The 26,476-nt window shown below is 55.7% G+C and overlaps 1 protein-coding gene across 2 annotated transcripts; it reads left to right on the top strand.

Moving 5' to 3' along the window:
- Positions 1–1,069: 1,069 nt before the first annotated feature.
- DHCR7 (7-dehydrocholesterol reductase) lies at positions 1,070–19,354 on the top strand. 2 transcript variants are annotated; one of them, XM_032490101.1, is made up of 9 exons: positions 1,070–1,186; positions 6,451–6,575; positions 9,385–9,487; positions 10,239–10,461; positions 11,915–12,005; positions 12,926–13,139; positions 14,785–14,989; positions 15,588–15,719; positions 18,483–19,354. In XM_032490101.1, exons 3-9 carry the CDS (start codon positions 9,390–9,392, stop codon positions 18,945–18,947), a joined length of 1,428 nt encoding a protein of 475 aa, XP_032345992.1. In that variant the 5' UTR covers positions 1,070–1,186; positions 6,451–6,575; positions 9,385–9,389; the 3' UTR covers positions 18,948–19,354. The 2 variants fall into 2 exon arrangements, with proteins under 2 accessions (XP_032345992.1, XP_006174714.1); XM_006174652.3 differs by lacking the exon at positions 1,070–1,186 and adding an exon at positions 5,824–5,962.
- The last annotated feature ends 7,122 nt before the right edge of the window (positions 19,355–26,476 follow it).

The raw sequence follows: 26,476 nt of genomic DNA, 5'->3' as shown, positions 1-26,476 counted from the left end.
ATATTTACTCCATTTTGATTTTTTGACTTTTTTTTTATTATTTTTACAATTTCACATTTTTTTTAACAATTTCACATAAAAAATTTTTAAATTCTTTTTCTAGGGGGGAGGTAATTAGGTTTTTATTTATTTATTTTAACAGAGGTACTGGGGATTGAACCCAGGACCTTGTGCATGCTAGGTATGCGCTCTACCACTGAGCTATACCCTCCCCCATTTTGATTTTTTAAGTGCATTTTTTTCCTCAATGGTTAAAGCAGATGTGCAAGGCATTAAAATAGGCCACAAACAGGCTGTTCTGGTTAGTCTAAAGTTGAAGTTAAATCATGTATAAGCCAGAAGGACTCTCCCTACCTCAATATGGTAAAATGTCTTCCACTGCTCCCCAGCAGGACCACTCGGAGCGACCCTCTTACTGCGGGTCGCCCCATGCGGCTGACCTATGCTGATAGGCCTGCGTCCTCACTCAACTTCTCCCGCTGTCCAACCTGCGACCCCCTCCCCTCCCAGCTCTGCCCGAGTGATCCCACCCTAAACTCCATCTCCCCCTCCCTTCCGGGGGAAGCCCACTGTGACGGTCCCCCAGCAGAGAGCCCTCCCTGACACCCTTAAATAAAACTGCTGCCCACGTACTCTGCTTTAGTCTTCTGCACACCACCTTTCACCACCTGACGCCCTATGTGGCTGCTTGATTGTTTATTAATTACGGTCCCACCCTCAACGGTGCCCCAAGACCAGAGATTTTGTTCATCTTGTGGGTCTCTGTGCACCCAGCACCTGGACACCAGAGCCTTAGTGTTTTCTGCGCGCCTTTGAAGCCCCTATGGCAGAAGGAGAAAGTGACGCTGGGCAGCTCAGCAGCCTGCCCACGACCGCTGATCTGGCTGAGCCCCGAGCTTGGGCCTTGCTCCGGGGTCCCCGGGCCACGCCCCCGCCGAGAGGCCTTGGGCGGGGCGGGGCCTCGGCCGTCAATCTCGGCCCGGCGGCAGCCGAGTGGCCAGCTCGGTGGCCCGGAGTCAGCTCAGGGGGTGGGGCGCGGCGCCTCGGCCAATCGCGGGGCTCGGGGGCGCCGGGTCTCACAGGACCCGCCTCCGATTGGTCGTCTGTCGCGACACGCCAGCCTGGGGGCGGGGCGGTGGCAGGCTTGGACCGCGCGGCTCGGCCGGGTGAGGAGCCGGACGCTCAGGTAAGTCGGCGGGGAGGGCAGGTGCGGGGCATGCGCTGGTGGGTGCGGGCAGAGGGGGCGCGCAGGCCGGGGCGGGATGTGCGCGGAGGGGTGCCGGTGCTCTGGCGGGGAGGAGATGCGCGCGCAGGTGGGCAGGGGGTGCGGGCGCGCAGGTGAGCAGCGGCCGGAGGCGTGGCGGCGCCGACTGGCCCCCCGAAGCCGGCCCTTGGGATCGCCCGCCCCCCGGTGGTCGGGAGCCCCGCGGGGGCCGGGGCGGAGCGGCGTGAGCGCTTCCTGCGCCGGACTGGCGCGCTCCTTCCTGGGGTCCCCCGCCGGAGCGAGCGGATGTGGTTTCCTGTTGAGGAAACACGGATAATCCGTATTTGCTCGCCGAGAAGGTAAGGGCAGGTAGAAGGAGACGGAACTGCTAACCAGGAGTAAATTAATTAGGGTGGGGGGGGGGTTGAAGCTCAGGAAGCAGCTCAGAATGCTCACAAAAGATCACACGCGTCGTTTTTCTTTTCCAACCTTCCGTCTTTAGCTACATAATGATATATTGCCTCTTTTGTGGACATTCTATAATTTTATGAAGAAAGGTGTTTACGGGTAGGAATTGCTCTGGTGAGACTTCTGACAAAAGGTAAAGAAAGGAGAGGAGGCTAGAAATGAGAAGCCGTTTTTATCAGAAGTAGTGTGTGAGACGCGTCACTCATTAGGGTTTCCTGAGGGTCCCGCACTGTGCTGGGCGCTTCAGCCTTAACTCTCAGAACAACCTGCACACCAGGCATCACCCCCATTTCACAGATGAGGGGACTGAGGCTCCTGAGAGGTGAAGCGATGTGGAGAGAGCCCTGTACGTAGAGAGCAGCAGAGCCAGGGTTCTGAGATACTGGTGACATGGCTTTGGTTTGGGGGGGAGCACCCCACTGCCAACGCCTGCATTTAGGGGCCCAGGAGTTGGGGCAGAACATCACCTCAGACTTTCACACTCTCCCAGACCCTGTTGGAAGACACGCTCATGGTCAGGTTTGACCAGAGGGCAAGAATTCCACACTGACCGCCTGGTTTCTTTTGCCTAAAAGTTTGCACTCTCAGCTGTGACTTTCTGCCCAGAGCTGAGGAAGGGGCCAGGTGGTCTGCCTGGCATCTGGCACCCAGCGTCCAGATTTAAGACGTGACACCAGGGGCTGTGCAGGGGAGTGAAAGGACACTTTTGCACGCTCTTGGTGGGAACAGAGAATGATCTCTTTCTGAGTGTCATTCAGCATTCCTTTTGGATAGAATTTTGAAGAGTCCTGTTTGTTGTCTCAAATATGTGAATGGCGGGGGTGAGGGAGCTGAGAAGCTTGGGGTCACAGGGGGCAGGTGTTGGGTGAGCAGCCCTGGGCTCCTTGAAGGACCCCAGGAAGGCGGCAGGAGCAGGTCTGCAGGGGTTTGGAGTCATCTTACCTGCAGGACACTCTCCACCGAAAAACTGGGATGGTCTGCACGGTGAAAACTCAGAAACAACCAAGCACCATTAATTCTTGGAGTACTTCTCAGAAAATCCTTTTATCTAAGTTCTGCTTAAAAAGAAAAACAGTGGCCTATTTATGCAGTAGATTTACATAGTAGGAAGCTCCTATTAAGATCAGATAAAGTGAAGAAATGGAGTTGCAAAAGAATTTGGCTGCAAACCAATTTTGGGAAGAAAGAGAGGGAGAGTGGGCATGTACTCCCCAGTAAGCAGCGCGTGAGACAGTCTGGAGGACACACAGCGAAGTCCGGTGGCGCCTGGGGCCGAGCTGGGGGCACTTGTACTGTTAAACTTGTGTGACAGTGATTGTGTTAGGGTGAGCATGTGTTTTGTAACTGTCAAGAAACAATCCCTGTCACTGCAGTCAGAGCTGCAGTTTACCCTTCAGAAGTCAAGGGCAGCTTTTCTGGACATCTTCCACCCAGGGCACATGCCTATCGCTGGAGGCCTCAGAAATGCGCCCAGGAGCGGGTCTGCCGTGCCCCAGCCGGGACCTCAACCCGCTCCAGGTGAGCCAGGCTAGAGCTCTCTGCGTGTCTCTGGAGCAGCCCCTGCATTTGACAGTTGAGGCTTGTGAATTGCATGTGCCAGTTGAAGCAGTGATCACGCCGGCTGCAGAGGGCTGGGTGGGGGGTGTAGAAAGATGTATGTAAACCCAGGATCACCCCCCAAATCAGTCTTACCGAGCCTTGAGAACAGATGACCTCCCTGACCCTGGTGAGAGCCACAGATGTTCCCAGAATTGTGGATCTTAGGACAAAAGCTGTCAAAAATCAGCCCTCTTTGTTGTTGTTAAATTATTTTATTATGCAAGTGCATGTATCCTAGAAAAATTAGGGAAAGGGGGGAAAACCCACGTGCACGTCCAGTACTGTTGAGGGTTTGGGTATATGGCTTTCTGCATAGCTTTTTAATGACAGACCGCCTTGCAGCTTGCCTAGTGTGTGCTGTGACACACCGGGGGATTTTTTTCTTGTCTGAAGCTCTTCCCACCGGACAAGTGTTGTCACTTCTCTGATCTCCTTATTGGTAGAATTTCATTGTTTCCAGTATGTCGCCAAGTATTTACAGCAAACTAGAATGGGATTTCTTACAACGGGGTGCGTTCACAGCCGTCTGTGTACGTCCAGGCTGAATTCCTCCAGGTAGTTGCTGGGTCACCGTGTAGATCCACCTGGCCCCTGGAACCACCCTCCCACCAGAGAGCAGCTGTGCCCCCCTCACTGGTTCTGAGTCTGTATCATTCCTTTTCATCTAAAGTCCCAAGTTGGGGCATGTCCATATTTTTCAGTCTCTACCAGTCCTTGGACTAACACATCTCCAAAACAGACCTGCTGTTCCAATACGTTCCAACGCTGTGCTCCTCTGCGTGTACTGGAAGCGTGCCTGCCCAGCACTCAGGGCAGCTGCGAGCATCGTCGCAGCCTCCCGAGCACGTCACAGAGGGTGGGGTTAGCACAGACCCAGCTCCGTCCCGCAGGTCTGTGTTCGCAGCTTGCTCTGCCTCCCCTCAGCCTCCTCGTGTGTAAAATGGGCCTGATGCTGCCAGCTTGCCCGAGTCGGGGTGAGAACCCTGAGGTCCCGGGTACTGGGGACTCGGCGGATACTCACGTTGTCGCTACCCAGGACAGGTCGCATCATCCAATGATGGCTCCAGCATCTCATGTTCTCCTGTCTTACCCCTCCCCCGTCGAGTCGGACCCTCCCTGTGAAAGGAGGTGAGCTTGTGACTCAGTGTAACCAATAGAACTTGGTGGGGGTGGTGACGCATGCCTTCCCGGGCCAGATCAGAAACGGCAATTCGTGCTCCTCCTCCGGCCCTGAGGCCACTGTGCCACAAGGAAGCCCACACGGATGGACCGCAGGACCTGCAGCGGCTCCCCACGGCTTCGGCCATCGCTCCCTCACCGGTCTCCCCCGGTTCCCGGGCTGCAGAAACAATGACAGAGGATGAAATACTTGTTTTCAGCCTCTAGGTTGAGGGGTGGTTAGTTGTGCAGGGGGTAACAGCACCCCGGGTGTGGGCCATTGCAGTTGCGCCCCCCCATCTAAACTTCGCCCCGACGTCCCGCGTGAGCCCAGCCGAGCCTTCCCGGGGCCCGGGTGGTGCCGATGGCGGCGTTGGCAGCAGCTGACTCCTCTGTGAGCTCTGGTGAGGGTCGGGTGGGGCTCTGAGCACTCGGCCCCAGGACCAGCCCCTGGACCTCATTTACTAGACACAGCAGGTTACTTTGCTGAGGAGGAAACTGGTCTCGTGGGTGTGAATGGCTGCTTAAGGGCACATGGTTTGAGTTCCAAGCGAGGACGTGTGGGCGACAGGACCTGCCCTGCTGAGAACTTGCTGCCTTGACGGTGACGTCTGGGCGTCCTGGGCGTTCACTCATCCCACCCCTGCCACGGTCCCAGGCCTCTAGTGCATCTCCAAGTACCAAACCCTCAAGATGCCGAAAAAATCTGCCACGGGGCTTAAGCCATCTGGTGTGTGGGTCCCAGGTTGTCAATGGTGACGTTCTCGGCTAGGGACGCCCGAGGCACCCGCCGGCCTGCGTGACAGTGGGGAGCCCCACAGACACCTCCCCCGGGGAGGGCCCATGGAGTGGCCAGACCGGCCCTGGCTGTTCTTAATTACAGTTGCAGGACGCCTTCAGCAAAAACCATCAGGGAACACTGAGAAATGAGATGTATTACTCACAGGGCCTGTGGCTCCACAGCCCGCCCAGGGCCGCGCAGCCGGAGTGTGGGCCTGGGGCGCCACCTTTATGAGGGCGTTAGGTGTCCAGGGCTTCATCGGTTCACTCTTTACTGGTGAATTTGAAGCACAGGAACGGGAATTTGGGCACAGGGTAGGGGAGCGGGCTCACTCCAGCTCTCAGTCACTAGGTTAGTGTCTCTCTGAACGAGGGCCCTTCGCGGGCTGCAGGGCCTCTGTCCTCGCCCGGCGGCTGTGCTGGTGGCCGTGTCACACAGCTGGCTGCTGATTCCAGATGAACGTCCTTTGAAATGAGAGTGTAACACCAGGTGTTTGGACGGTATCATCCCAAACCCTAAGAAGCAATGTCTCTTTGTCTTTGGCCTCTGGAACTCAAAACCCCGTCCAGGGAGCTGGCCCAGTGCCAGAAAGCCCCACCCACGTCCCTGGCTCCGCTTTCTCCCCAGGTGTGGCCACTAAACCTCCTTTATCCAGCTTGAACAACAGCTGCAAAACCTCGCGTAGTGGGGTTCTGCTCCCGGACACCCTGGAAGGTCACTGGGTCCAGCAGAGAGCCAGGCTCCGAGCCCAGGTGACTGTCAGTGCCGCCCCGTGTTCCTGGGGCCTCGCTGGCTGCTAGAAGGTGCAGGCTCTTGTTGTCTTGACCTGGGCCGATGGCACAGGCAGCCTGTAGAGACATTTCAGAGGCACCTGCGCTGCTCGGTGTGAGTCTGCAAAGAAGCCACCTTTGTTCGTCACTGCTCATCAGTTCTGCACCTGCCCTGCTAAGGCTCACCTCCCAGGCAGCCCCGCCACGGAGACCTCCACGAGCCGCACCCAGCGTCAATAAGCACTCGCTGTTTGGCAGCTGCCGTGCGTACCTGGCGAAGAAGCCGGGTGATGAGGCTGCCTTGTCACAGGGCGTCCCTGCCCCAAGGGGCCTCTCCTGCTTTTGAACCCCTGGGCACTGAGCTTGCCATCCTCGCTTGGTTCCAGTGATGTGCCTTGAATAAATGTCACCTGGGTCCTTACCTCTCTTCCCCTCCCTGACCATCTTCATCATCTTCGTGTCTCCTGCAGGACTTGGTTCAGCAGGTCGGAAAGGATCAAGCCGGCCTTGGGAAGTATCAGAGGCTAGAGATTTGAAAGGGAGGCCGGGCTGCTCAAGAATTCAAACCTGCATCAGGCTGTGAAACCCGCCGGAGGTAAGCACATCTCAGCACTGCTGCTCGTGGGCCAAGGCAGGGACTTGTCAGCAAAGGCAGCTGGCACATCAGTTCTCTGTGTCAATTCCTGCCTGATTCTCGGGAAAAGAAAAAAACATTACAGCCGAAACACTACCCTCTCCCCTGTTTTCAGCCATCGACGACCAAGGATGCTACTTACAGATGTATTAAAAATTCAGTGCTTGTGACAGAGAGGTGACTGCTAGCTGAATGAACTGTATCGTTCCTTTTGGCAGCATTCTCTCAGCCTGTACATTTCTGGCTCTTTTGCGATTTCCCAGCAAGTTAGAGCAGAGTAACTGTCAGGCACCAGGCTCTGGAGTCTGTTTTGGGGCTGTAAATGGGCATCCCTGCCCGTAAAGAACTCTCAACCTGCCTTGTACATCACGATGGTCCATGAACTAACCTGTGTGCATCAAATGAAGTGATGCAGCTACAGTTCCCACGCTGCAAATGAAAACATCTTTGATTATTGAAATGGCTTTTTACAACAAAAATTTTATTTATTTGTTTATTTAATTGAAGTACAGTCAGTTTACATTGTATCAATTTCTGGTGTACAGCATAGTGCTTCAGTCAGACATATACGTGCATATATTCATTTTCATATTCTTTTTCATTATACGTTACTACAGGATATTGAATCTAGTTCCCTGTGCTATACAGTAGAAACTTGTTCGAAATTTTTTAAACGAAGGTACATTTGTATTAAGGTAATTTATATTCACATTTAAAATAAAAGTCGGTGTTAAAAAGCTTGTATATCGAGATTTACAAATATTAACTACTACATATAAAATAGATAAAAAATGAATTTCTTTTGTATAGCACAGGGAACTATATTCAATACCTTCTAGTAACCTGTAGTGAAAAGGAATATATATGTATGCACATGTATGACTGGAACATTATGCTGTGTACCAGAAATTGATACATTGTAACTGACTGTACTTTAATTTAAAAAAAAAGACTAAAACTAAAGAAAAGCTTATAAACAAAATAAGCAGTTCCCTACCTCATCCCATAGTCTTACCTCCCAAAGCAATTATTTTTCATTCTTTTAACTACTTTTGTATTATTTTGCCTGCTTATTTCTAAATAATTGGCTTTTACTGCTCTCAACTTTACACATTTTCTTCTATACATCTAGCAGTCAGTCAGTAACTAGAGTTTACATAATTCTGTCAAAGTTATTGTTATTTACTCTTAAGTCAAGTAATGTACTATAGTTATGGGGTTTTTTTCACCTTGTATGACTTTTCAGTTTTTTCCTGGAGTTAATGATTGCCTCACATTTTCCATATGGTAATAGTTCTATGCATATATCACTAATATTTTTCCTGCAGGTTCTAACAGAGCTGTCATACATATCAATAGTTTTTCTACACATTCTAACACAACAATGCTATTTCCATGTCTTCCTGCCCCCGCCGTAGCCATTCATCCCATACCCAGATGGACTGCTTACTGTCCAGCCCGCCGCACAGCTGCCATCGTGGGACTGCCCCTCATCCTTTCACTGGGCATTGCTTTAGCAGCTTTCTTGGATTTTGTTTCTTCTCTGAATAATAGTTAACCTGGGAGTAGAATTGTAGGCTGGAAAAAGTTTCCCTAAGAATTTTTAAAGTTTCCCATCCTTGTTTTCTGGAATCCACCATGCTGCTAGCATGACCCTTCATCCCGGCTTTTCTCTGAAAGCTTTTAAGATCATCTTTTTATCCCTGTTGTTTTGAAACTTCACAATTTTGACTTGTTCTGGACGTAGGGCTGTCACTGCTTGCGCCGTGTTATAACCATTTAGAGCAGCTGAAGAACTCAGACAATCCCACTCCCCTTTTTTGAGTGATTATTTATTGAATGCCCCATACGAACCAGACATAGGTTCTAGACCCTGGTAGTGGAGTGATGAGTACGGGACGTGATTCCTGCCCTTGGGGAATCTAACGCAGGGGAGACAGACAATAAGCGCACACTCAAACAAATGGAAGAATTCTACATGGTGAGAATAGTTATTAGGAAAACAGTAACGGGTCGAGTTGCCTTGGCGGGGCACCTGGGGTGCAGGCAGCGTGGACTGGCTGTTTGGCTTGTATGATGGTGCAGGATGAACGGCCTTGGGAGGAGGGAAGACTGCAAATGATAAATTTTGTTGTGTTGGAGTGTGTAGAAAAGTTATCAATATGCATGACAGCTCTTTTCAGAGCATTCAGAAAAAAAGATAGTGATAGATGCATAGGAATCTTAGCAAACAGAAAAAGTGAGGCAACCATTAACTCCAAGGAAAATGAAAAGTCCTACTGAAGACAGGACCTTTTACATGAGATCTGAATTAGGGGATCTGAAAGTGTGTTTTAACCAGAGAAGTAGCAGGTATTGTGAACAAGAGGAACCATATTCAAGGATCAGTAGAGACCTTTGTGTGCCTGGAGCAGAGGGGACATAGCGGGGGTCAGGGGGGAAGGGAGGCAGGAGCAAACTGTGAGAGGGTTCTGAGCCACAGATGTCCCGGTTCACATGATGAGAAGGATGTTCTGCCGCCCTTTGAGAACTGAATTAAGACAAGCAAGAGCAGAAGCAGGGCCAGGTGGGAGGGTGTTGCAGTTCCAGGAGTGAGAGTCTAAGGTGAGTGACCTCTCCCCTGCCTGGCATCTGCTACGGAGGACGAGGTAGAGGGGAGGAGAATGAAGGAGGCCGGCCCCGTGGGGCCCGGGAACTGCAGCAGGCGCCACAGGGAGATGTGAGGTCTGCTCTTCATGGGATGATCTGAACGGCTGTCTCCTTCCCTCAGGCCCCATGGCTGCAAAATCCCAGCCCAGCGCTCCCCAAACCAAGAGTCCCGGCAGCATGACCAATGGCAGGGCTGCAACCCAAGGACAGTGGGGCCGTGCCTGGTAAGGTTCTCAGCTGTTTTCCCAGCTGGAAGACAAAATGGGGTCTCAGTGAGAGTTGCCAGCCTTTGGGATTTCATGAAACTATTTTAAAAAAAATTCTAAGGGCAAGACGAATGAAAGGTAAGGAGGTTCCCACTTCAGAAAGGAAGGAATTAGAAAGATTTTATTTGCACTGGTTCATTGAACGTGTCCGTGTCTGTACCACGGGGCCAACAGCCTTTTTCTGGCTAATGGGCACCTGACAGTAATGATAATGTCTTGATCTCCCTTTGGGACTCAACGATGTAGAGGGTGTTTTTTTTTTTTTCACCCCCAGCAGTAGGGGGAGCATAGTGATTGATCACTGATGTCATTTCAGTTGTTAATTCTTAAAATAAATAAATTTATAAAAATGCTAAAAAAAAAAAAAAAAGACACTGCAAACTGACTTCCACCATCCTCCGTGTGTGGCACATTGTGGTGATGGCTGTTGGGCCATAGAGCGATGGGGATGCCTCCAGCCACGTGCGTTCGTGTTCTGGGCCCTGGGCTTCCTGGGGGTGCCCATGGGCCAGTCGGCCTTCAGACTGCTCGCTGTAGAGCGTGCTTGTGATGGGCCCTCCAGGCAGGGGTCCTGTGCATGGGGAGTCGAGAGCCCTCTCTCGTGAGGCGCTGGCTGGTTCGCACGTGGAGCAGAGCAGAGCATCGTGTGTGTGAGGTCCAAGGGCCGGTGAGGGGTGGCCCCGCGTGACCGTCACCGTCTGCCCCGCAGGGAGGTGGACTGGTTCTCCTTGGCGAGTGTCATCTTCCTGCTGCTCTGCGCCCCCTTCATCGTGTACTACTTCATCATGGCCTGTGACCAGTACAGCTGCTCCCTGACTGACCCCGTGCTGGACGTTGTCACTGGGCGGGCTCAGCTTTCCGACATCTGGGCCAAGACGCCACCCGTGACCAAGCGGGCGGCCCGGCTCTACGCCGCATGGGTCACGTTCCAGGTCAGCCCTCCCGGCCACCGCGGTCAGGTGGTTCAGCACATGCTGAGCATCCCCTCCCGCTGGGGTGGTCCTGGGCCCTGTCCTGGGGTGGAGCCCTGACTCAGGCTGGTTTCCTTGTTCCTGGGGCCCAGGGGGCGCCACCTGCAGCCTGATGGACTTGGCTGGGACTTCAGATCGAGGGCACCTGGGGGCATCTCGGTGTCCCACATGCCTTCTGCTGATGCCCCCTGCGGTCCAGGGATGTGCCCAGCCCTGCAGGGACAGGCTGAGCAGGGAGCAGGTGGGAGGGCGTGAGGATGCAGCCTGCCAGAGGGGCCCATGCACAACGGGGGGCTCTCTTAGGGTAGCCTGTGGGGAGGAGCACCCAGTCTCAAAGGGCCACCACTCAGCAAGGCCAGGGCTGTGTCCCCAGCAGGCGGCCTCACAGGCCTGGCCCAGGATGGCCTTGGCTCTGCTGTGACCCCACTGACTTCCCATCGGCAGTTCACCAGAAGGCTGTCTGCACCGTGACCCTGGCGAATAGGCGCTGGTGTTTATTCCCAGGACGTCTCCAGGGAAACGGTGCCCGGAGGAGGCCCCATCCCTGCCCCTGGGTCTCCCTGCCCCGGAGGAAGGCTCTGGCCACTCTCAGCTGTTTCTTCTGCGTGATCCGAGCCGTGAGGCTTCAGATTCGCTCGCATTTCAGGTCTCTTGGTCCCTTTGGGTAAAAAGTGGTTCAGAGCAACACCAGTCACAGCAGCCCCAGAGTGGAAATAACCCAGATGTCCATCGACAGGGGAACGGATGCGTGAGATGTGGTCCATCCACACGGTGGAATATGACTTGGCCACAAAAAGGAATGAATCTCTGACACGGGTGGACCTTGGGGACATGGCGCTCAGGGAAAGGAGTCCGTAACAAAACGACGAGTCCTGTGTGGAAGTCCAGGGTGGGCAAGGCCACAGGGGCAGAAAGGGGGCTCGTGGTTGTCAGGGGCTGGCGGGGAGGGGCCCTGGTGGGCATGGGGCTTCCTTGGGGGCTTTGGGGGTGATGAGAATGTTCTGGAATCAGACTGTGGGGATGGTTGCACAACCTTGCGAATGCGCTGAACACTGGAATCGTGCCCTTTAAAAGGCTGAATTGCATGGCGTGTGAGTTACACCACAACTTTTAAAATGGCCCCAAAACGAATGGGAGGGACCAGGCTTCTCCTGAGGGGAGTGACTGGGCCCTGCAGGGGGGCCGCGTCGTACTCTTGCATAGTAACGAGTTCCCTGTTCAGGACTCCCTTCAAGGTGGAGTCAGAGCCCCCAGAGCTATAAACTCTCCTGGGAGGAATAACCAGCCACATTCAGGGTTTCTCACCTTCGTACATGGCCTCCGCATCTGCCCTCTCCATAAAGCGGGGCCGTGTCGGAGCACAGCCAGGCCCTCCAGCTCACCAGTCATCGAGCTTCAAACCTCTGTGTTTCAGGTGCTCCTGTACACGATGCTTCCTGACTTCTGCCATAAGGTTCTGCCGGGCTACGTGGGCGGCGTTCAGGAGGGCGCCGTGACCCCCGCAGGTAACCTTGAGCCCCGCCCTTGGCCTCCCTGCCTCACTCCCGACGCTGGCCAGGCCTGTCCCTTCATCTCCCGGAGCCCAGCCGCCCCTGTGCGGCTTCCATCCCAAGGACCGTGGCTCACGGACAAAATACAAACTGTGCTCTAGAATTTCCACCGGGACCATCTTGATTTTCCTTTGGGACTTAATTGTATAGAAGGGTTTTCCGGGACCGTCCCAGACGCGAGGTGGCAGAACCCATTCTCAGTAAGAGGAGATGGCGTTGCAAGTCAACGGTACTTCAATTAAAAAACAAGTCTGTACCGAGAGAACACATGCAGAGGCCAAAAGAAAACAAAAACAACGCGTAAGAGGGGATGCGGGCGTCCCCGCCCGCGCTGTTGGGGTAACTGGGCTCACGGAGCCTCTCCCCGCGCCGTCGCTTCCAGCCCACCAGTGCGTCAGGGGCTGTGCGTCTTCTTAGGGGCCTTGGAGCTGCTTGGTCCATTCATTCCCCACAGTCCCCAAGACCCCTCATGGAGCCCTCCCACCCCGCCCCAGCCCCCGAGAGCTCCCATCCCGGGGGGGCTGCTGCGCTCCCCGCCCGGTACCGCAGGGCACCCTGGCTTCGCTGTAGCTCAGCCCCGCCCTGCGGCACACAACTGGCCAGGTACTCAGCCTCGGGTCAGTTCCGGACCGTCTGCGCCCTCTCCCCCTTCCAAGGACTGGGCGAGCCGGAGCCATTAGTCCCCGGACTAGGAGTGTGAGCTGTGCTCCTGGCATGTTGACCCGGGGCTTGAAATGCAGCAGCTGACCAGCCCTCGGGACGGGGTCTGGGGGCCTGAGACAAGGACCCTAGCTGCCGGGGCCCAGAGAGGCAGTCGGGCCAGACCAGATGCTGTTACCTCCAGGGAAACGTTTCCACTTTTCCTCCCTCCGCAGGCGTCGTCAACAAGTATGAAATCAACGGCCTGCAGGCGTGGCTGATCACACACCTCCTCTGGTTTGCCAACTCCCACCTGCTGTCCTGGTTCTCACCTACCGTCATCTTCGACAACTGGATCCCGCTGCTCTGGTGCGCCAACATCCTCGGCTACGCCGTCTCCACCTTCGCCATGATCAAGGGCTACTTCTTCCCCACCGATGCCCGAGACTGGTAGGTCCTCGGGGGCGGCTTGAGCCCACGAGGGAGACTGGCTGCTGTTTTCTGTTACCATGGGCTGGCGTTACCTGAGGGCTGGGGGTCCTTGTCGGGGAGCTTAGCAGAACTCGGTGGGCTCTGGGGAACATCCTTCCTAAATGTCTGGGTGGCTTCTCCCCCCTCGAGAAAAGGCCGTTGAAGATGGCCAAGTGCTTCCTTGGTGGCCGAGCTATCCCTTGTAGGGCTGTCAGTGGAGCAGGAGGGCAGGAAAGGCAACTTCTGGCCGGGGACAAGGGCAGCCCATTATCTCTGTCTCTGGGATATCAGTGTGGCCCGGAACAGCCTTAGTGAGGAGCCTTATCTCACATCTCAGTGGTTTTCATGTAGCAGCTTCCCAGGGAGGGCCCTCCTGGTTGGTGCCCATTCTCACAGAGTCTGGGGCTGGATGGTCATCAACCATCCACCTGTCCATCCATCCATCCGTCCATCTATCCAGCCATCTCATCATCAATCCATGTATCCAGCTCTTCATCATTCATCCACCCAGCCCATACCTACCCATCCGTCTACCTACCTACCCATCCACCTAGTCATCTACCCATCCATCCACCCATCCAGTCCATCCAGCTAGCCTGTCCGTCCATCCGTCCATCCATTTCCCTCTCCCCCCTCCCTCCCCGCCTGTCCCCCTCCCTCCCCTCCTGTCTCTCTCCCTCACTCCACTCATCAAGGTACATTTATTGGCTTCCTCCTGAAGACAGGTGTAGGCAGTGGGGCTTTAGGTGTGAACAAAATTCTTGCTCTTGGGATGCCTGCATTTTAGTTTTGGGTCCAAATGAAAGCAAAGTGTGTTTCCTTTAACTGTGAGACATTTCTTAGGACATGTGTTTGAATGATGGTGCTTTGAGCTTGTGTAATTATGAAATCAGGAGGCTGGCCTTCTGTGGCTCATGGAAAGCATTTTCACTGCTTTACAATCTCATCACCTGTTGTAGACCCTGCACATTCTGCTTCTTTCTACTTGTCCTAACTGAGAGGAATGGACACAAAAATGTGTTTTTCTAATTAACATGGAAACTCCTGTGTCTCCTCTTGGGTAATCCTAGTTGATTCTCTAGCTGGGCGTCATGTAACCAGGGCAACAAAATGATAAGAAACTCACCTAGCAAGGAATGGATGTAGGCCCTGGAGCCAGGCGCCTGGCTCTGAGCACAGGGCCTTTTTTTCACTCTATCTTGGCATAATTTGTAACTTCCCTTGCCCACGGGAGGCCCGAATGCCCTGTGAGTTCTTCAGAACAAAATCTCGGTTCAGTCAAGCCAGCTGGATTGCTCACCTGTGCTGTGCCTTGAGTGAGCCCAGAGGAGGGCGGGAGAAACCTGGGCACCAGCCCAAGGAAGTCGAGCACAGGTGCCATCTCCCCACCTGCCCTGGAACAGAGCTGAATGCAGAGGGAAGCACCGAGGCGGCGGGGAGGCGGGGAGGTGGACACGGCCTCTGCCCGCTTCCTCTCTGCAGCTCACGCCAGGCCTTCCCCAGCTCGTCTCACTGGGGCCTGCGGTCCCTGGGCCAGGCTGAGTGCCTGTATCCACGCCAGCAAAGTCGGCCACTTGTGAGATGTGCTTGCGAACTCAAGGCACCTGTTATTTGTGTTTTTAAGCAAATTCACAGGCAACTTCTTCTACAACTACATGATGGGCATCGAGTTTAACCCCCGAGTTGGGAAGTGGTTTGACTTCAAGCTCTTCTTCAATGGGCGCCCCGGGATTGTCGCCTGGACCCTCATCAACCTGTCCTTCGCCGCCAAGCAGCGGGAGCTCCACGGCCACGTGACCAACTCCATGGTCTTGGTCAACGTCCTGCAGGTGGACTGTCGGTGGCCAAAGAGGGTGGAAGCTCTGGCGCTCGCTGGGCACTGGGGGATCCCGTCCACCCACATCCAGCCACATCGTTTTCAAAAGACTGTCATCTACCACTTGTAGAAGGGCCCCCTTCCCACGTATCTCAGAGGAGCCCCGAGTGAGCGTGAAGTGAAGGAGTCGGGTTCTTGCCTGCCGGGTGTTGCCTTGGCCCTGGGGAGTCGCATGGCCCTCGGCCTCTTTTCTGGGGGATGCCTGTTACTGGCTCAGGTGTGTCACTGGCCCTGGCCACATGGCTCTGACATCTCTGGAAGGACCACATCCTGAGCCTTTCTGTCCTGAGCAATCTCTCTGCTCCAGAGTTTCACAGCCGTGGGCATCTGTGTCATCTCAGACTCCAGACTCTCAGTGATAAGGACTCCCTTCCTCCCATCTCTCCTACTTGGTGTCCCAGGCCCAGTGGGAAAAGCAGAACAGCCAGGGGTGCAGGTCACCAGAGGAACTCAGGAACACCCCAGTACCCGCCCCCCCACTGGAAGCTGGTTTTCCCTGGGTCCCCCTCCCCCTTGCCTGTGGTCAGTACACGGCCACTCCTGTTTTACAGGCCATCTATGTGCTGGACTTCTTCTGGAACGAAACCTGGTACCTGAAAACGATTGACATCTGCCACGACCACTTTGGGTGGTACCTGGGCTGGGGGGACTGCGTCTGGCTGCCGTACCTGTACACGCTGCAGGTGAGCCCCCGGGGGCGTGCCCAGCCCCGCAGGGCACTCGGCCGTCGGGCCCCCAGACAGTGCGGGGCTGCCCTCCGAGCAGACACGGCTGACACGTGCTGAGCCTGCTCCTCCCACAGGTGTCTGTCCTCGGGAGGCACCGGAACTTGGAGAAGGGAGACTCCTCCCCTGTCTCTAAGAAGAAGGGAAGGCGTAGCGTCTGAGTCAGCGCAGGTGGCTGTGACGCATCCTGCAGCCTGGGCGGCTCAAACCGCGGGGTTCACTGTCTCCTAACCCTGGAATCCGAGGTCCAGGTGTGGGCGGGGCCAGCTCCTCCTGGGGCCTCGCTCCTGGGCGTGGAGATGGCCCTCCCCGCGTCCTCACATGGTCGTCCCTCTGTGTGTGTCTGTGTCCTGATCTCCTCGTCTCGCAAGGACACCAGTCCTACGGGATTAGGCCCCACCTAATTTTACTTTTACTTTGATCACCTCTTTAAAGACACTATCTCCAGATCCAGTCACCTTATGAATCGTATGAATTTGGGGGACACAACTGAGCCCAAAACGCTGAGAGCAGATGGCACAGAGGGGAATTCTGGTCAGCAGGAATGATTTGGGAGAACTGGGTGGATGGAGGGCGGTGTTTCTGTTCATATGTATTCAGATCAATGCTGAAAGGGTAAGAGGCTCCTTTCATACCTTCACTTTTCCCTTAAATACTTTGAGTATCCAGGTGGCATTGGCAGAGTGGAGGAGATGCGGGTGGGTGGGCCTGCCCTCTCGGAGCTCATGGCTGGTGGGAAAGGCTGTGATGCTGCAGCCCAGTGCGGGGAGGGGGTGCGCGATGGGCAGTGGGGTGCTGACCCCTAGGTGAGGGCAGAGGAGGGGCCCCCAGCCTGCAGTTGGGGGCTCCACCAGAGCATCTCAGGGCAACCACAGCCCGGCTGAGAGCAAGATGATGAGTGTGGGGTGAGCACATTCCAGACCGGCATGTGCAGCATCTTCCTGGTGGGGACTATGTTATGGCGGGGTCGGGTGGGGCACGCTGGGAGCAGAGGAGGATGTTTAAGGCATGAGACAGTTCACGGTGGCTGGGACACAGGATGTGGAGGTGGCAGGAAACCTCACCAGACTGGAGGCTGGAGAATCGAACCAAGGCCAGCGCCAGTTGAGCAGTCGGGGGCGTGGGGGAGGGGACCGTTCTGGGTGAAAGGAGGGTGGGGAGGGAGGGCTCGGGCTGTGGGAGAAGCCCCGGGAGCAGCGAATCAGCCCGGGCCCCCAGGACAGCCTTAGCATGCATCATGGAGGAGTGGGATCCGGCCTGGGGAGCCCGGGGGACCTGGTGTGCGTCTCTGTAGGGCGACCAGTGCAGGGAGGAGGCCTTGAGCACCTCCCTGAGCATCTCTGAAAATCAGGCTGGACGGCAACTCGGTTAGGGCTGGACAAAGGCGTGAGGTGCGCCTGCGTGATGACTCAAGGCAGGCTGGGCTGCTTCGTTCCTGCACACCCCCCACCCTGTGCTGTGTGCCACGCCGAGCTGCCCAGGGGGTTCTGATACTCATGGGGGACAGAGGAAAGGCCTCATCCTTGAGCCCCCCGCACCCCTCCCAGCTCACAGAGAGTGGCCCTCTTTCCTCTGGGTGGAATATGGCCCCCATGTAGGGTGGTGACTGCTTAGGAGGTCTGGCCAGATGCCACGCGCTCATTTCCTGAGTAGCAAGGCGTGGGGACGGGGGAAGGACTTGTTCCAGGGCACTCTCGTAGTTAGCAGCGAGCTGGGTGGCCCGCCTGAACAGGTCGTGTGAGACTGGGGAGAGCCAAGGCTGAGAGGCTCAGGCGGCCGTCCCGGCAGCCCGTGGGTGAGGTGGCGACTGGGTACAGCCAGTCCTGTAGGCGGTAACAGTGGTGTCCCAGAGCAAGAGATCTGGGAAAGTCACAGAGCGAGGAGGTTTGAGAAGCAAGGGCCCTGGGCTCTGGTCCCCACGCTGGACCTTCTGGTTCCATTTCTCTACTTGGCTGCTTGCAGACCCACTGCCTCCCTGATTCTGTGATCTCCATTTTCCAGGCGTGCAAACCAGTAACAATGGGTCGTGGTTCACACTTGCATGTGTAGATGATTACATGGCTGTGGTCCTGCCAAGTTGAGAATCTTCAGGGCATTGGGCAGGCTGGAGGTCCGGGGAGGAGTGACGTTGCAGCCGGGCATGAAGGCCATCTACTTGTGGAATCCACTCTTGTTTCAGGGATTCTTTTATTCTTAAGACTGTCAACTGATTAGACGAGGCCCACCTACATCTTGGAGGGTGATGTGCGTCACTCAGTCTGATTGGAAATGTTCATCACACCTGAAAAATACCTTCATAACAACTAGATTAATGTTTGACCAAATATCTGGGTCCAAAGGCCAAACCAAGGCAACACATAAAATTAACCATCGTAATATTATATTCAAATAATATCTTTAATGTTGTGTGTTTTGTATTTACATGGTATGTGATGTGTGTGCGTGTTTGTGTGTGCATGCACATGTAGCTAGACAGACAGGAGGGCAGCTAAGTGGGTAGACACGTACATTTGTGTATTGCACATTTGTACTTCTTTGATCCCCACAGCATCTGGTCAAGGCAGGTTCTTCTATTTCCAGGAGAGGAAACCGAGGCCGGGCACGAGTGGGCAGCTGGTCTGGGACACAGCTGGGCTTTGAACACGGGCCGTGTTCTCAAGCCCATGGTCCAGCTCACTCCCTGAACAAGCCACGCCTGACCGCCCCCTTCTCGCCCTGCAGGGTCTGTATCTGGTCTACCACCCTGTGCAGCTGTCCACCCCCTACGCCCTGGGCGTCCTGCTGCTGGGCCTGGCGGGCTACTACGTCTTCCGCATGGCCAACCATCAGAAGGACCTGTTCCGCCGCACGGACGGGCGCTGCCTGATCTGGGGCCGCAAGCCCAAGGTCATCGAGTGTGCGTACACGTCGGCCGACGGGCAGAAGCACCACAGCAAGCTGCTGGTGTCCGGCTTCTGGGGCGTGGCCCGCCACTTCAACTACACGGGCGACCTGATGGGCAGCCTGGCCTACTGCCTGGCCTGCGGCGGTGGCCACCTCCTGCCCTATTTCTACATCATCTACATGACCATCCTGCTGACACACCGCTGCCTGCGCGACGAGCACCGCTGTGCCAACAAGTACGGCCGGGACTGGGAGCGCTACACCGCTGCCGTGCCCTACCGCCTACTGCCCGGAATATTCTGAAGGGCCGCCCTGGGAGGGCCCCCGAGGGGCAGTGCGGAGCACTGCTGTCGGGCCTGCCGGGGCAGGAGCTCAGCTCCACCTGCCAGGAGCCTCAGTGTCCTCATCTGTGAAATGGGGACAGCCCAGCACTCACCTTGAGGGGGATTCCCAGGGTGAACACCAGCTGCCTTCTCACCAGCAGAAGTGGCCAGTTTTCTCTGTGCAGTGTTCTGAACACGGGAGGATGACCTGTCAACCTTTGATGATCTGGCTTGCCCATCGATGACGCCGTCTCTTCTCCATACTGGGGGCCTGAGCCATTCTGCTACCCAGACAGACTGGTGTCTGACACTGAATGGGACATCTTCCAGCCCCCGTGGTCAGTTCTGCCCTTATTCTTGTTAAATAAAGTGGAAGTGGACATGTAAGGTGTGCTCCCTATCAATCTACCGCCTCTCAGCTCCGGATGCCCCCTTCCTCCCGGCTCGGCGGTGGCGAGCTGCGTCCTTCAAACGTTCCTTGCAGGTGCACCACGTTACGTTTGTCCTTAGGGGGCGCTGAGGGATGCCGCATGAGGACGGGGCTTCTGGTTCTTTCATGGACTCAGCTCAGCCAACCCAGAGAACTCTGCCGCCATCCAGGGGCCCTCCCAACGAGATCTGAATCCCAGCCCTGGGGAGGGGACCCGCTTCCGGGGTTTGCTCACCTCAACCCGCAGATACTCCTGACAGCTCTTTTTAGATGTTGCTGCCCTGGCAGAGATCGTCATTTTTCATTCAGGCGTCCCTGGGAGGTGCTGCAGGTGCAGGTCCAGACCACCCCAATAGAGCAAATACCGCGATAAAGTGAGGCCCGCAAGCTTTTCGGCTTCCCGGGCACACAGAAGTTACGCAGTCTTATCAAGTGTGCAGTAGCATGTCTGAAAAACCCAGTGCACATACCTTAATTAAAAAATGCTTTATTGCCAAAAAAAAATGTCTCAACAGTGAACAACAGTAACACCGCAGGGCACTGACCACAGAGCACCGTCACAAGTGTAGTGACAAGTACTGCCAGAACCACCAAGTGCGACACAGACGCAGAGAGAGCAAACGCCACTGGAGAGACGGCACCCGCAGGCCTGCTCGGCAGCGGGCGGAGGAAAGCAGGGAGAAGCGAGGCGGCCTGCGCCAGGCCTCCCCGGTCAGACTTCCGTCTCCTGGCGGGGCCTGGTCTGGACACGTGCTCAGGTCCCGGTGTGTGGAAGGGGTGCCCAGGGAACGCTGGATCAGATGCTTGGGTGCTGCCCCAAAGGTTTGGGTGCCCACTGCGGGACTCAGGTGACGGTTTCCCGCTGCCCCCAGCGTCGGCCCGCTGTTGGGGCTTTTGTTAGGCTGAGTGTGAAAATCCACTCTGTTTGCCAAAGGACGAAATCCCAGCTTGGCCGCCTGCCCCCAGCGAGTGAACGGAGAAGCAGGGGAGGCAGGAAGGGGCTGGGATTGGCTCCCATCTGGGGAAACTGAGGACTGGAGCTAGCTGGGAGCCCAGTGCCTGCGCCCTGGCAGGGGCAGGGCAGCGCCTCCTCTGCTCCAGATAGAACTGGTTGAACAAAGACAGGCGGCCCCCTGAACAGCCTGGAGGATCAGAGCTGGGCTCTCCGCTTTAGAGCCCTGGGTTCCCAGAGCTGGGGCCCCGCCCCGCCCCCTGGCGCTCAGGGGCCGGGGCTGGAGGTGGTCCCCAGCATCTGTGTCTGTCACCAGCTGCGTGAGTATTCGAACACCAGGACAGAGCCGTGACCCGTCCCACCACCGGGACGGCCCTGAGCGCAGCAGAGCCCGCCGTTCCCGCCCAGACCGTGGGCCGATTCATTTCAGGGAGACTGGAGAGTGGTGGCTGTGAGCTCAGAGCCTGGCTTTCCCGCTCCATGGCTGTGCGACTCTGAGCAGCTGACTTCCCTCTCTGTGCCTCGGTGTCCTTGTTTTAAAAATAAGGGTGACAATTCTTTTCCTGCCTCTTGTCAGAGGGGTTTCTCAGACTTCCTGGGAGAGCTCTAGGTTCGAACCTTGGATCTGCCTCTCAGTTCGCCAGGTTCCGTTTGTTTGGGTGAGTGTCTCGGAGCTGGGCTGTTGTGTCCAGCGTACCTGGCAAGCACAGCAGGGCAGGGCGCCCGGGCTCTCTGCCACGTGTACCTGCCCTCACTCACCCCATCCGTGTGTGGACAGAACCCAGCACCCCTCTCCCCGCAGGGATAGGGGAGCCCAGAGCTCCACCCTTGTGCGTGGTGAGGTTAGAATGTGAGAAACACCAGGTTTCTCCTGTGCGGCACAGGGAGCTAGAGTCAGCATCCTGTAGTGACCCGTAATGGAAAGAATGTGAAAACGAATATATGTACCTGTATGACTGAAACATGACACTGTGCACCAGAAATCGGCACATTGTACACTGACTATATTTCAATTTTTTAAGAACAAGTGAAAAAAAAAAGAATCCCATTAAACTCATGAAGAAAAAAAAAAGAATGTGAAAAAGGATTCTGGCTGGTGTGGGTGGCGGGGGTGGAGGTGGGGGTGGGGAAGGCTGACTTCCACACTGGAGACGCACTGCCCTCATGACAGGCTTGGCTGTCATCAGGGGGGAGCCACTCCAGGAGGGACAGAGGCCCCAGGACGTTCCTCCAGCTCTCAGAGCTCCCTTATCTGGACGTGGGTGTTTGCCAGTTAGATCACGAGAAGGCAGGCCAGGCGGCGATCCAGCCAGATTGCCTGGGTGAGACGTTGAGTTGAGCAGAACCTGCAAAATCAGGACTGACGTCCACGCCACACACTTGTTTTCTCGGAAAGGGCAAGTCCTACTCACCCCCAAACCACCTGCCACCCGTCACCAGCTCAGATCCCCAAATCTGCTGGGGAAGATTGAAAAGCACACCTTGGGTGTCACATGGGAAGACCACAGTGACTGAGGGGCAAGGATGGGGATGGCTTCGACTTCCGGAAATTCGGTGCCTCCCACCTGGTGATCCACTGATGACCCGCAGACAGTCCTGCCCACACCGGCCGGTTCCTGTCCCAGAGTACCGGTGGGGCTGGAGGTTTGTGCAGGGCCAGCGTGAGCACTGGGACAACTCGGGGTGCTGCAAGAGAGCTCCTGGTGAGAGGTAGCCAGGTAACCCCACCTGTCTCGGGGCCTTAAATACTTCCCTAAGCACTGGCAACCCCAGAAGTCTGTCTCTGATGCCTCTCTGGCCTGAATCGCATCCCTGTATCCAGATACCTCTTCCTTATCTCCCTCGGGTGGGTGTCTGGAAGGCTTCCTAAACGTCACACGTCAGCAAATCCCCAGGTCTTCCCCTGGAATTTGCTCTCAGGTGATGGAAAGCCCACACTTGGAGCTGCTCAGACCCAGAAATGGAATCATCCCTGACAGCCTGTCTCTTGCCCCACACCCAGCGGGAGCGCAGTCCGGCCGGCTCTCCCTGCAGAAGGCCTCCGGGATCAGACCACTCTCCGACATCTCAGCCCCCGCCCTTTTGCAGCTGGAGTCTTGGAAGAGTAGCCCCCTTGCGGGTCTCCCTGCCTCTTGCCTCAAGGCCCCAAACTGTCTTTGCACGACAGTCAGATGTGTCCTGCTGGGATGTGAGTCAGAGCACGTCCCTGCTCTGCTCAGAACTTTCCAAGGTTTCCTGTTACTAAGAATAAAAGCCAAGGTCGTTTGCAGGGCTGAAGTTTAGCCCTGCCCTCTCACACTTTCTCCCACACTCACTCAGCAACAGCCATGCCCTTGCCTCACTGGCCCTCTGAGGCCCCAGGGCTCTTCCACCTCAGGGCCTTTGCACAGGCTGTTTCCTCTGCCTAGAGCCCTCTTGCCCTTGACATCCGTGTGGTTCCCTCAAAGACCTTCTAGCTCAGATGTCACCTTCACAGCGAATCCTTCCTGATACACTCGTCCCAGGACTTTCTGCCTTATTTTTTTCGTAGAACTGACACTCCAGTGACGGAGTATAAGTTATCAATTTATTTTGCTTCTCTCGCTCCCCTATGAGAATACAAGCTCAGTGAGGGCAAGTTTCTGATTATTTTGTTCCCTGATGTATCCCCAGCTCAAGAACACCGTCCTCCACGTGTCAGCAGCTGAAGCTCATAGCAACTGCCGTGCCTGGGGCCACCGTTGTAAGGACTTTACAGATACCAACTGACCCACAGCAACACTGGTGGCCAACACTCTTGTCGTCACCCCATTTTACAGGCGGGGAAAATGAGGCACAGATCGTGGGGCCTGCCCATGGTCACAGGCCAGGACCCTGCAGAGCTGGGATTCAAACTCCATCCTGGGGCCCGAGTCTGTGTCTTTAACCCCCTCTCTCCAGAGCGTGGTCTCACAGTGCTCGGTAAACCTGTGCTGAATAATTAGAAAGGCTGCGTTGTGAAGCAGCGGGTGGAGGCGGGGCAGCTGTAAAGCCTTCCACCAGCGCTTTCTAGACTACAAGTGTGGCAACCCATTCACGGTCATAACACCACCCCTAGGGGGCAGGGCTATTATCTGTTGCTGTGTTACTCGTTACCGCAAAAGCGAACAGCTGACACCAGCAATAAACATTATCACATGCAATTTCCGAGGTTCGGGAGTCCAGGAGCAGCTTAGCCAGGCGCTTCTGGCTCTGGTCCCTCCTGGGGCTGCAGGCAAGATGTTGGCTGGGGACTGCGTCATCCGAAGGCTCGACTGGGGCTGGGGCATTTGCTCCCAAGGCAGCTCCTCCTCTGTGCATTTGGCAAGTTGGTGCTGGCTGTCGGCTGGAGGACTCAGTCCTTCCCCATGTGGACCTCACCCCAAGGCTGTTTGAGGGTCCTCAGAGCATGGCAGCCAGCTGCCCCCACAGTGGGGGGGTCCCAGAGACATGCGGTAGAAGCACAGTGTCCTTTATGCCTCTCCTCGGAAGCCCTACTCCCCCACCTGTGTGACATTCCATCGGTTCCACAAGTCAGTGCCATTCAAGGAGGGAGGGAGTGACACAGGGCACCAGCAGCTGGAGGCACCATCTTGGAGGCTGGCTGCTGCAGGTCACCTGCCAGATAAAGCAACTCGTAAAGGTCCCTGGAGAGGAGCGCCTCGCCAACCGTGGCCAGTCTGACTGGCGGCAGGGTTCCACGAAGAGGTAAGAGCGTGGGCCTCGCACCCTGCACTGACTGCTCCTTCCTGCTGGGACCTGGGCTCCTCGGGGCTTGTAGCGACCGCCTGGCTCCACCTTCATCCTGGTGCCTGGATCATTCTCAACGCCCACTGCTTGATGAGCTGGAGACAGAGTTGTGGCACAGGGACAAGAATGTGGCGGGTGTGGCTGCAGGCGTGGGAGGCCGAACTGTGATGTGGGTCCAGCTGCCTAATGTTTCTGGGACTAAGAGGCACCACTGCCTTCCTTCCAATCTGGTGGACAACAAGGTGACCGCAGGGGAAGGGACGTGGCGGGTCTGGACACATCAGCGGGAGGATGTCCTGCACTCTGGGCCGGACCAGAGGGAGCAGGGATGGGGCCGCAGCCCCCGGCCCCTCCTCAGGGCTGGAGGCGGAGGCGGAGGGGGGGGGCTATGTTTTCTGCACAGCTCTTATTTTTCAGTATTAATTTAAAAGATGGGTACGACGCCCAGCAACGGCACTTAGACCTTTATCCCAGAGAAACAACAATTTCTGTTCACACAAAACTTGTACGTGAATGTTCACAGCAACCTCACTGATAATGACCAAAACCGAGAAACAACTCAGAAGTCTCTCAGCAGGGGGTGGTCGAGCCCGCGGCTACATTCGCACAACGCGCTGCAGACCGAACGTGGGGGTCAGGGGGACCCCAGGGCAGACACACAGTTCCCACAGAGTTCAGAATCACTTCCTCCCCAGAACACAGGGCAACAGGCCGAATGGAGACACGGGCCAGGGTCACCCTGATGGACAGAAGCACCTGCCAGTGCAGCTCCTGGCCACGTGGGGCGGAAACCCACCTCCCGGGTCCAGGGCATGCTGGCCTCTGTGCTCAGGCTCCAGACCGCTCCCCGGGGCGGGATTCAGGCTCAGGCAGATCTTAGTTCCAGACTGTCAGAGACCTGTTTTTCCTAGCGAGGAATGACCCAGGTGTCCTTGGACGTGATTCCCCGGCACTGTTCCAGCCCTGGCAGAAGTCCACAAGTTACCCCGTGAGCACAGTCCTTCGCACACTTAATTAATGGACTTGGAAGTATTATCATGATTAGCGACCAGAATCCACATGGCAAGGACCCAGAGAGGGGGCCAGAAGGACCCCGTCCTGCTCCAACAATCAAACTGATACTGGCAGAGGCACAGAGCCAGCCCACCGCCTCATTCCAGCAATTAAAAGATGCTGCGCTAAATGAGAAATGGTGCCGCCAACAGTCCTGGTACCACACTTGCAGGTGATCCAGGAACACCTGTATTGAGCTCACCAGGGGCGGCAGTTTGCCGCCAGCATCACGCCTTGCGACACAAGCGCCCTCCAGGAGAAGGAGGTCTGGAGGGCGAGGAGACACGTGCGGGGCTCCCTGGGCCGCCGGGCAGGCTCAGACACGGACGCAAGCGCTCCCCTGACTGCGAGAAGCGCGTCCCGCCTCTCACGTGGTTCTCACGAGACAAGGAAAAAAGAAAGGGGAAAAGGATTGATCGAAACCACCAAACACTGAGTTGTTTTTAAGGTTGAGTTTAAGACTTTGAGATTCTTAAAAAATGGAGTTGAAACAACTAAAACCTGGGCAATATACACAAGATAATGGTTTTCAGACACAAGAAAAGAGTAGAGGACAGAAATCCCTGGGAAGAAAGGAAAAAAAATGGAAACTTTCCAGTGTGTCAGCTTCCTGCCGTAACTCCGACGATGTAGATGAAACATAATTTACCAAAATGGCCCCAAGAGGAAACTGAAAGTCTGAATAGCACCAAATCTATTAAAGAAATTGGATTCTTAGTTTAAAAATTTCCCAGCAAAGAAAAATGCCTGACCCAAATGGATTGACTGGTGAATTCTACCCAACTTTTTAAAGGAATAATACGTATGTGACACACACGTTCCGTGCTGTAGAGGAGGCAAGAACGCTTCAGAACTCATTCCAGGATGCAGGAAGAGTAGAAAGGTGGACACAGAAACTAGAGGACACCCCGGGCCCTGGCAGGTGGGACTGATGCCCGCGCGGGGCCCCTGAGGTCACAGCTGTGTCACAGCTCAGTGCGATTGTTCTGCATCATGGTGGCCCCCCAGCCACCAAGACAAGGCCACCTCACACCCCAGTGTCCCTGGTTAAGCAGGCAGAGAGGTTTGTAATTTCCTCGAGATGCTTCTGCATTTAAAAACGCCGTGTTCGTGAAGCTTCGGTTAACTGGGCGGCTCGGCTGTACGGAACGGCCTTTGCCCGGTGGACGGGGTGGGGGACGGGTGGAGGGGGCGCTCGTGGCTGCTCTGTCTGCGGAGTTCACGCAGCTCTGTTTTGGCGGCCCTGCTGTGGCCGAGGTGCTTTCACGCTTAATGAAAGTTTTTTGAAATCATCTTCTTTTAACAGGAAGAGGCATGTCGCTGAGCA

This window comes from Camelus ferus, chromosome 10 (genome assembly GCF_009834535.1).
Source record: "Camelus ferus isolate YT-003-E chromosome 10, BCGSAC_Cfer_1.0, whole genome shotgun sequence".
NCBI lineage: Eukaryota > Metazoa > Chordata > Mammalia > Artiodactyla > Camelidae > Camelus > Camelus ferus.
This window is presented reverse-complemented; position numbering and strand designations above follow the sequence as displayed.

What these genes read in the sequence shown, in the direction of transcription:
- DHCR7 (XM_032490101.1), top strand. Translation starts at nt 9,390, where the DNA reads ATGGCTGCAAAATCCCAGCCCAGCGCTCCCCAAACCAAGAGTCCCGGC. An exon ending in CCGCATGGGTCACGTTCCAG is followed by an intron (nt 10,462 to 11,914) that starts GTCAGCCCTCCC and finishes TCTGTGTTTCAG; the next exon opens with GTGCTCCTGTACACGATGCT. An exon ending in CGTACCTGTACACGCTGCAG is followed by an intron (nt 15,720 to 18,482) that starts GTGAGCCCCCGG and finishes CTCGCCCTGCAG; the next exon opens with GGTCTGTATCTGGTCTACCA.